Source organism: Diospyros lotus, unplaced genomic scaffold (assembly GCF_014633365.1).
Source record: "Diospyros lotus cultivar Yz01 unplaced genomic scaffold, ASM1463336v1 superscaf1, whole genome shotgun sequence".
NCBI lineage: Eukaryota > Viridiplantae > Streptophyta > Magnoliopsida > Ericales > Ebenaceae > Diospyros > Diospyros lotus.
Window position 1 is genome coordinate 6,768,884 of NW_026267104.1, and position 10,165 is coordinate 6,779,048.

The 10,165-nt window shown below is 36.4% G+C and overlaps 1 protein-coding gene across 1 annotated transcript in view; it reads right to left on the reverse strand.

The window, feature by feature from the left end:
* Positions 1-9,452, reverse strand: part of LOC127792926 (187-kDa microtubule-associated protein AIR9) — a 51,172-nt gene extending 41,720 nt beyond the window's left edge. The window contains exons 1-9 of the mRNA XM_052323589.1: positions 9,034-9,452; positions 7,282-8,119; positions 4,564-4,635; positions 3,509-3,574; positions 3,114-3,185; positions 2,980-3,045; positions 2,806-2,868; positions 2,664-2,729; positions 118-217 (exon numbers count right to left, since the gene is read on the reverse strand). Coding sequence (XP_052179549.1) covers positions 118-217; positions 2,664-2,729; positions 2,806-2,868; positions 2,980-3,045; positions 3,114-3,185; positions 3,509-3,574; positions 4,564-4,635; positions 7,282-8,118 — 1,342 coding nt within the window. The 5' untranslated portion in view covers position 8,119; positions 9,034-9,452. The remainder of the gene's footprint in view (positions 1-117; positions 218-2,663; positions 2,730-2,805; positions 2,869-2,979; positions 3,046-3,113; positions 3,186-3,508; positions 3,575-4,563; positions 4,636-7,281; positions 8,120-9,033) is intronic.
* Between the last annotated feature and the right edge of the window lie 713 nt (positions 9,453-10,165).

Genomic DNA, 10,165 nt, shown 5'->3' on the forward strand with positions numbered 1-10,165 from the left:
AAACTAACAAGTTTCCATGCTCCACAAAAACAAAATAAAAAAACAAAAAAGGAAAACATAGAAAACAAATACCATAGCAAACAAATACTACAGCAAAGAAATAAATAATTTCAGTACCTCGATCATTGAATTTTTTCAAAGTTGGTCCAACAAGCAAAATAGAAGCTGCTTCCAGATGCCGCATTTCAAGTATAGGATTCTCTTCCACCCGCAGATGCTGCAGCCAATCACATTAGCAAAAATTTAATTGCATGCATGTTAAGAGAACAGACAGACTAATATTTTGTAATTCCCAATGTTTGGATTTCTTCAAATTGGTCCATTATCCACCACCCACCACATACTTCAAAAAAAAGAACGAAAAAAAAAAAAAGGAAACCAATATAGACAAAATGAAAGGTAAGAAAATTAAAATAGTAACGACTTCAGCAACCAGCTTTATTATTTCCAGTTGCAAAACTAACAGAACAGGTCATCAAGAGTGCCAATCTCCTTAATCATCTCATAGAATGACATCTCTCAATTATTATCCAGTATCCAGTATCCAGTAACCAGTGTCACAGCCCACCATGTCATCACCTGCATAGATGCTGTGAGGATTCTGCATGGTGGACCACAAGTCATACAACACTCTAGATTCTAAAGTACACTTGTATATGAGGGAGCACTTTAAATGTCCTAGAATAAGCATGAAGCATAGATATCTCTTTCAATTATACTAGAGAATATATTGTAACCATAGAATCAAATTAATCCAAACTGACAATTGACAAGGTGAACAAGTATGAATAAGAGAACCTCCTCATTTTGTAAACATCAAGATCAAGAGTTCAAGTATTCTATGCAAGAGCGTTCATCTACTATCCCTTTGTCTTCAAGCTCTCAAGCTTTCTCTTCCAAGCTCAGGAGAGAGAAAAGGCTTATTAACCACTTTAAAAGGAGAAAAAAGTTGTCCAAGTACTGAATTATGTTGAATTCAAGCCCATGACTATATTAGAGACTTAAAGCTAGAGAATGAGACAGAATTGAAACTTACACAGACTGCACCCCTAATGCGGGGAAAGGCAAGAAGGATAAATCTGTTTTGACAGACTGTTAGCAACCTTAGAAGGACAGCTTGCAAAAGCTGAGCTTGTTGTAGCCAACAGAGCAAGTTAGTTTGACGAGTTGGGCCAAGGCATCGAGAACCCCAGGAAGAAGTTGCATGCATGCCATGAAAATACTACATGGACACCATATAGCATGAAAGTACAATTGTACACAGGAGCATCCTAGAATATTCTTTGAAAAGCATGAAAAGTAGATATCTCATATCTCTTTGGATTATTCTAGAGAATTTATATAGTCGTAAAGAGGTAAACAAGTATAAATAGGGTGCTTATGCCCACTTGTACCATCAAGTTCAAGAGTTCATGTATTCTATGTCAGAGCATTTGGGGATATAAATTCCACAGAAAACTGAAAGACATAATCAAATAAGGAAAATTTTCTTCCCTGAGTACTAAAGCTTGTATACAAACTCCGCCAACATTTTAGCCTTCTTCCCAACCCATCATGTCTTTGGAGGCAAATAATATTAATCCTTCTTTTGATTACTACCTGCACCACTTCTATAAATGTTCCTATCAAAGTTCGACCATGATCCAATCCGTTATCTCTCATCCTAGACTAATTCCTTTACTAACATCCAGGCGTCCATGCAATACAAGTTGCTGAAAGGGTTACACCCAAAACCCTAATCACACTTCACAAAACTTAATAGACAGATTGAAGGCATCTGAGCAATTACATAAGTGAATATTTTGCTGGGAAGGATGTTAAGAGGTAATATTACAATTTTGACAGGTACATAAAAAAATTTATGGGCATGACAAAGTGGGTTAGGGAAGAAAAAATCATAACCAAGTGTTGGGAGATTATAGCAAAAACCAAAAAGAGAGTCCACAAAAGATCAATTGCAAACCCCACTAGATGCTTAGAATTTTTATTTAAAAATAAAAGGAAAAAAAAGAAGGCATCCATAGTACATGAAGCTCCCGTCTCTGCTAGGGTCAAAAGAGGGTCATATTTGTACACGGCAACACCCTTAATTTACTCTAGATGCTTAGAAATTAAAGTGAATAAAATTAAAAAAAAAAAAAGGAATTGCTAGCTAAAACACCTTATCCTGAAACATGAACAATACGATACATGGAAGGTTGCAATTGACTTGTGAGTGACCATCACATCTAAAAGATTCAAACAACTAAGGGGATAACTTTATTGTTTCTTCTAGAAGTACTTGCATTTAAAAGTGGAAAATGCAAGTACTATTGAGTCAGCAAGAAGATTTGAACCCAAAATCATTTTGCCTAATCTGGTATCAAGTTGAACAATTGACCATTGCCTCACCTGAAAAACTTAAAGTTGTTATAGAGAGAGTTGTCATTTATTTTCTCAACAGGTGCCTGGATTTTATGCAATACAGAGGCAAACTCACTTCACTGGTGCTTCCTATCATGTCAGATGTTTCTTTTCCTTTCCTCTTGTTTAGAGGGATAGGCAGTTAAGAAAATGGGTTTCAGAATGATCCATCAAACATTGAAGCATAAAACAAATAACAGGTTACAAAAGAATAACATGAAATGATAATGAGGCCCCCCAGTTAGATATATAGAACGAACCTCAAGGGCTGGTAAGTACGGGAAACCCTTCAAACTTGAGATTCTATTTTTGCTTGCAGCTAACACCTGTGCAAGAAGAGGAGATATGATTCATAGAGGAATTTGAAGAAGACATTACCAACCTATTACATGAATAACAAACCTGTAGTCTAGGCTGACTGGCCATTGAAAGAGACTTCAACTTATTTTGTGCAACCGAAAGAAACTGGAAAGGGGAGAGGCAATTGAGAGGATATTAGCTGTGGAAACAGTACTGAAGACCATGATAAAATTCCTTAAACAGAAAGATCTTAAATGAAGAATTATAAATGTTCACCTCTAAATTGGGAAGCTCAGGAAGGCTGACTAGTGATGTAATTTGATTGCCAGCAAGATAGAGTTGCTACAAGAATAAGAAACTACTTTAGGCCATTGTTGAATTAGCACATATGAAAAGATATGGTAGACAACCTGTAAGGCTTTGCAATTTTCAAGTGGTTCAAACCCAGGCCCTTTGAAATCATTAAAGCTCAAATCAAGAACCTGAAAAGAAATATTACGCTGAGGTTTAGTCTAGAACACAGCAAAATACAAACTAAAAATTTGCTTTTCTGGATAGATGATCAGCACATGATAAACATCAGTACACCAAACCTCAGGCAGAAAGAGCATGTCAAACTATGAAACTAATACTTTTTACATCCAAAAGCATGATCTAGACACATGAAGAACATCTTCCAATAGAAACTCAAGAAACTTATTGAAAAAGGCTACAGTTTTTTTGGGGGAATCAAACCAAAAAAAAAAAAAAGAATAGCCTGATATAATAAGGATGAAATTATGACAAGTATATGTGGAAAACAAACCTTCACCCTCTTCAATATTTCAACACCTTCCAGCATGGATAAGAGATTGTCTCTGAGATAGACAAACTGCAACAAGCAGAGTAAGTTAAGGCATCAGCAATAAATATCCATGCAAACAAGGCAATAAATATAAAACTTATGCTGCACCTTGTGTATCAGGCCTATTCCTATTTGCTATCATGAAACAAAAAGAAATGCTTTTATGAAAAAATTTGCAAAGTGACGAGGAAAATAATTATGATAACATTTACTTGTCTTGCCATGGATTGAGTATCAAATTGGAAGTTTAGTTATAGAAATTTAAGTGCTGAACCAAAATAACATGCTTTAATTAGCCCTGCTAGCTAAGTTTCCACTACGTTACTATAAAACTAATACTTTTGAAATTTGAACAATATAGGCACCAAAACTAGCAGTTTGTTGATCTTAAAATAGACAGTAGTCCCTGATAAATATGTTTTAACATTACAAAGAAAATATTGACAAGGTTCAGATATGACAAAAGATAGGATATGCACTAACCAGAAAACTGAATGTCTCTTTTCCATGTTCAATTTTAGGGTTAGGAACATCTTAGCTCCATAGTTGTGCAAGATTTTCTAGATTATTTTATTGGGAAGTAGTTTTTGACCAATGTGTCCATGTCCTTCGCTAAAATAATCCATAAATCATGAAATATATGCATATATCAAGTGTGCAATGATCAGCTGAAGCTAAACTACATCCTAGTAAACCACCAAATGTGGAAGGAAAGCACCTGAAACCTGATGCATAACATCAGCATTGTTATATACTAACATTTTACTTGTAAAACGAGGGAGAAAAACCCTTAAGTGTCAACTTCAATAATCAAAATTTCATCAATTACTAGTCCAAAGGAACCCAACCACATAGACTAAGAATGCGCTGTTACTGTATGCCATACATAGAGTAAGCTTAAAAAACACATTTATTTTTAATATGAGGAAAACCTGAATGTTTATAGCTCCAACAACACAATAAGGGGAAAAAAAAAGTAAACACTACAAGAGAAATAAAGTATACGAGCAGCAGACCTCCAAATTAGGTGACAAGTTCAACCCACTAGTTGTGAGACTTCGAATTCGGTGACCCCTAAGATCCAATCTCTGACATGAGAAGGAAGTTAACAATAAGCAATGATTAGTACAAATGAGGGTTTGAACAACATAAGCACACTAGAGATAAGCATGAAAATTGTTAATAAGTGCTTGCCTCTAATAATATCACTAAAATGCATAAAAATACCAATAAAAGCAACATATCAGCCTTAATCCCAAAAATGTGGGGTTGGTCATATGAATTCTAGCTTACCATGTTGGTGCTTCTTAGATCATAGCATGCATGCATGTAAATATAAGCAACTAAACCAACAATGCCATTGCCATTTATTCATGCAAAGTCCCCACCACAAAATAATAGATGCAACCACAAAACAACATCATTTATGGTCACCCCCAACCTCCACATGAAACATAACAAAGCCCTTAGACACTAATCAATGACCAAATTACATTGCAATACATTTTACATTTCATTTACAGCCTAAAATCATCAAAATAAGCATATACAACAACCTATTAAGTCTTTATCCCACTAGTTAGGGTCAGCTATATGAATTCTAACTTGCCAATCATCTCCATTTATGGCTAAATATTTTGTAAACCCATTATAATTGTGCCTAATAGTTTTCTACCCTTTATTTTTTGGGTCTTCCTCTACCTTTTTGGCTAACAACTTCTTCCATTTTCTACACTTTAACATTTATCAGTCTTCTCCTTGCATAACCAAACTATCTTTATTGTGTATCACACCTCTTATCTTCAATAGGAGCCTCCACAACCTTGTATGATCATACATCCATCATAACATCATCATCAAAATAAGTATGTACTTGACCAAAAACCAAAAGCACTATCAAGGCACTCACTATGGAAACACTGCCACCACCTTTGTAATACCACGTTTCCTCATTAAATTTTACGAGTTTTTAGAAGTTATTTTGAAGGAAAAGTATGAGAAAATGAACAAAAAATAGGGAACTTCATGTGTTCACGGCTCAGTTTCAAACTGGGAAGGATTGGTTTTAGAACCGTTGAGAGTAATATATACGTAGTAATAATGTTTTACAGATACACATAGTACATTTTTCATTCCACTTTTACAAACATTACCTTATTCTCCTGAGAACGGGTGAAGAAATACCACAGTTACCCCTCATAATTAGGGATGAAAATGGTTCCCAATTAATCCCATTTAAAATTAAAACAAGTACGAAATGGGAATAGAGGTACAAAACTTATTTGAAAATTTATTAAAACAAGTATGTAAATGGGATTAATTGGGGACCCATTTACATTCCAACTCACAATATCACCCTACTGCCACGCACAGGCATTTTTTTTTTACCTAGGCCCTTGCATGTGCAGCCTGTGCAAGTGGCCTACTTTGGCACTATGTTCAACCCATCACGCTTTAATAAAAATGAAATTTGTTTACTTACTAGTTCCACACTCACAACACCATACTATCTAGTAAAGTTTTGGCATCAACATTTGTTCACTTGGTCAACCAAAATCAGCTTCAAATTTGGCTCGTCAGCCACACTGCAGTGACTTCACTCACAAATTTCATGGAACAACCACTATGCAATCTGATTTCTATGGTTTTTGGGCCCAAATTCTATTCCTAAGCAATCCATCTAACATACAGGCCCTTTCCTCAAATTTTTGAATTTCCCATTTCTATCCTTACGGTATGCCATTTTGTCCTTTGTGGTGAATTACCATTTTTTCTCTTCCGGTATCATCTTCAAGTGTATCCTAAGTCCTTAAATAATAATTTAAAATGATTATTCCAAATTTTCCTAAAGTTAAGTACCTCAAACTGTCATAAAATACTCAAAATCTCATTTCACATGGCACAGTTTTCAAGACTCTCTCTGAAGGCATCACACTAAATATTGGCACATACAAAATATATGCAACCATACAAAAAAAGATAGAATTGAAACCAAAATTTATACATGATAAGGTTTTAGTGGAGCCTATTAAAAGATAAAATGCACAATCACGATTCAGATAGTTCGGACAAGAGAGAATAAGACCAATAAACTCACCTATCAAGCAAGTGGATGGAATGAAACAAGAGTGTGGCAAAAGGGGTAGAAAATGATCAAAAAAACTTGATGGAAAACCCTTCAATATGACAAGGGTTAGAATGGCCATATCTTAAATAGAGATGATTGCGTAGCTAGAATTTATGTAGCCAACCCTGTCTAGTGGGATTAAGGCTTGGGATTGTTGTCATTATTTCTTAAGAGTTATATGGTTTAATATGACCCATTTCCCAACAGCCTTATGCTTTCTCAGTGATCTAATATTAACTAATGTAGTGTCTATTGTAAGCTTTTGCAGATATGACACTGGTCAAATTTGGCAGGTATGGGTATCTGTTTTATATCAATGTAAGAAGTTTAAGTTTCTAGCTATTGCCATGCAGGTAGTTAACATTAATCTTGGTTGCTGAAGCACTTAATAGTTATGTGTCTGCCCAAGATTGTAAAAGATTGACGACGACTAATACCCCACTCAATTAATGACATATTCTGGTATTTGAGATGCCCACAAACAAATGAATTTGGCAAGTTAAAAAGTTGGAGCAAACCTGATAATATATCAAACTTGGTAGTTGGTCATGTGTGTGTGTGTGTCATTATCCAAGTCTGTCTCAAGGTTTGTTTTTAGAGTTCTTACCACATCATCACCAGCTTTGATCTCCACCTGTGGAAGCATTATGAGACGAGAGTCCCGACTTTCAGGAGTTGCCACTTTCCCACGACTGGATAAACCAGAACTCCTGTTCTTTGATGAAGAGAAAGTGCCACCTTTTGGTCCATTGGTACCTGAAGGTGTCCGAGGTGATGAAGAAGAGACCTTTGACAGCACCCTTTTGGTTGAGCTGCTGGCAGTGCTGTCAGATGAAGAAGAAGGAAGTCTCTTTGAGGAAGAAACTGATGATGATGATGGTTTCACAGATGGTTTCTTTCCCAAATCTTGTTTCTTTGCATTGGAAGTAGGCAATGGTCTTGAAGTTTGAACAACAGGTACAGAGGGAGCTGACATTCTAGTCTCTGAGATGCTTGAACGTGCCATTGTTTTAGAAGCAACAGCAGGCAATGAACTCCTCCGAACTTCAGGAAGAGACCGCCTCAATGGTTCTGAGGCCAGAGGGCTAGCTCTTTTGTCTGCAATTGAACTAACACTAGTTTGCCGCTTAGTAACTGAGAGTGACTGCTTCTCAGGCAAACCTCCAGTGCTGCTCCTCCTACTCAATGGAACTGAATTTGTACTCCTTGAAGAGCTAGATTTGATTGCAGCTGATTTAGCTCCAGGTGTACTCAATTCTGAGCTGTTCTTTGCTTCCATTTTCTTTCTTGTAGTCCCAGTTGCTCCTGAATCCCTTCGAGCTGCAGTGGAATTAGGTTTTAAAGTTTTTGGTGTTCTCTTCACAGTCTCTGCTGATTTATGCAATTCTGTCTTCTGGGGCATTTCAACTGGATCTTCTCCAGATTGAACTGATATGTCATCCATTCTGGTTCAAAACTCAAAATTTCTGGTTATTCAGCAATAAATAGTCTAATCCAAGTACAATCATGTTGCATCAACTGAGAATCGTGTAATTTCACATTAGAATATTGCAGAAAACAGCAGCAACAACAACAACAATAAATAAGCTCCAGAACTTTGTTGGTCAAATGAAATTGGGTTCAAGATAAACAAATAAAACTCTTCTCCAACTGAACGTAATTCAACAATCTAGCTCTATAGAACCTACAACTGAGCATAACTCAGCAATCTGACTTTATTCGTGTTTTTTTTCACTTTGTGGAACCATGCATAACATTCCAGTCCAAATGCATGTTCTTTTCATAACGTTTCTCCTGAACCAACTAGAGCTTGCTGTAACTGAAAGAGAATCCAGAATGAAACCCAAGCACCGTAGCTAACAAATTATAGAACAGCAATTACTATACTTGGATCTAGCACAAAAGGGAAAGGCTGCTCCTTTCATTAATCTAACCAAAATAACACAATTAGAGAGAGAGGATGTGGGTTCCTTTACCTGCAGGGACGTCTATAGAGATTGGCTATTCTAATTATTCGCCAGTTTAGCTTAGTACACAACCAGACTGAATTCAGCAATTCGGTCTAGTAAAGGTGTTCTTTTCACTTTATGCAGTCCAAATTTCATCAAACATGGCCTAACATTACAGCACAAAGATAACCCTCTCCCCAAAAAAAGAACCACCAAGTGTCCAACCAGTATAAACTAGCCAATCACAGAACTGCAATCACTCTACTTGCATCAAGCACAAAATGCAGCCCCTTTGCCTCGACAATTCAACCATCCTTCACCGATCCAGCCAAAACCCAGCACCGCAGGAAAACAAATCTGAACAAAGAAAAGGAGCAGAAGAAACGGAATGTAAGCAGAGTTGTTCTCACCTACAATGGCGTCCAGATCTGGAGAAAACCGGCGGAAGCCACGAGGACTCTGACCCCTAACAACAGGCAACAACAAACCCCAAAGCAAATTCCCTCTAGGGTTCCACAGTAGTTGGTGAAGAGTAGAATCAGTAGCAATATAGTAAGACGCGAAAGTTCTCCCGGCGTGACACGGAAAAAAGCTTAAAAAACTCGAGAAAAAGCGGATTAAAGTAGGAGAGAGAATCAGGCGAAGATGGTGGAGTAGAGAGATAAAAGTATTAGGAAATTGGCGGATTGAGAGCGACAGGTAGACGCTGACGGTGTTGGAGAAGCCGCAAGCCAGTTAGGCACTATGCTCAGTCGACTGCACTCCAGATAGAACTGAGCATTCCTTCGCGAAGGCATATTAATTGATTTAATTTAATTTCGAAACATGCACAATAATTGAAGTGGCGGACGCTGTGGTCAATCCTTATAAGCCACTTCCTGTTCAAATTCCGCCTGCAAAAATGGCGGACTCTCTGCCCATCTTTGTGTTAAATAATATAAATTTATAAATTATTTAATTTAATTTATGTATTTTAATGTATGAGAATACCCCCAACTTAATTTTTATGCTTTGATGTGTCTATGAGTTTAAGTATTTTCCAAATAATTTAATTAAAATTACCCTCAATTTCAATTTGGTTAATAAAAGACATTTTCCAATTTTAATAAATGATAATTTTTTTAATTGTAAATAAAAATAATAATTTTGAGATAATAAACGTATGTAAAAGTATGATTATTTTTTGATCAATTAAAAGTATTTGAATAACAAAATTAGCGGGAGATGAGGCGAGGCAAGACGACACGAATGCTAGAGTTTATTGGAGATAGTGGTCATGGAAAGGGGAGAGGAGATGGGAAGTTACACCAAGAAACCAAGAAATGGGATAAATTTATATTTGGGTGAGAATTTTTTTTGTCTTTCTAACCTTTATTGACAAGCCTCTCTATGAGGCTCTAAGGCAAATTAGTATTAATCAATTAATGGGGGGTGAGACCCATACACCCCCTCATGCAAGCCCGCATCGGACAACACAACATTCTTGGTTTGAATAAGTTATAAAGATCATCATTGCGATTAAAAAAACGGGCTAAGGTTTTA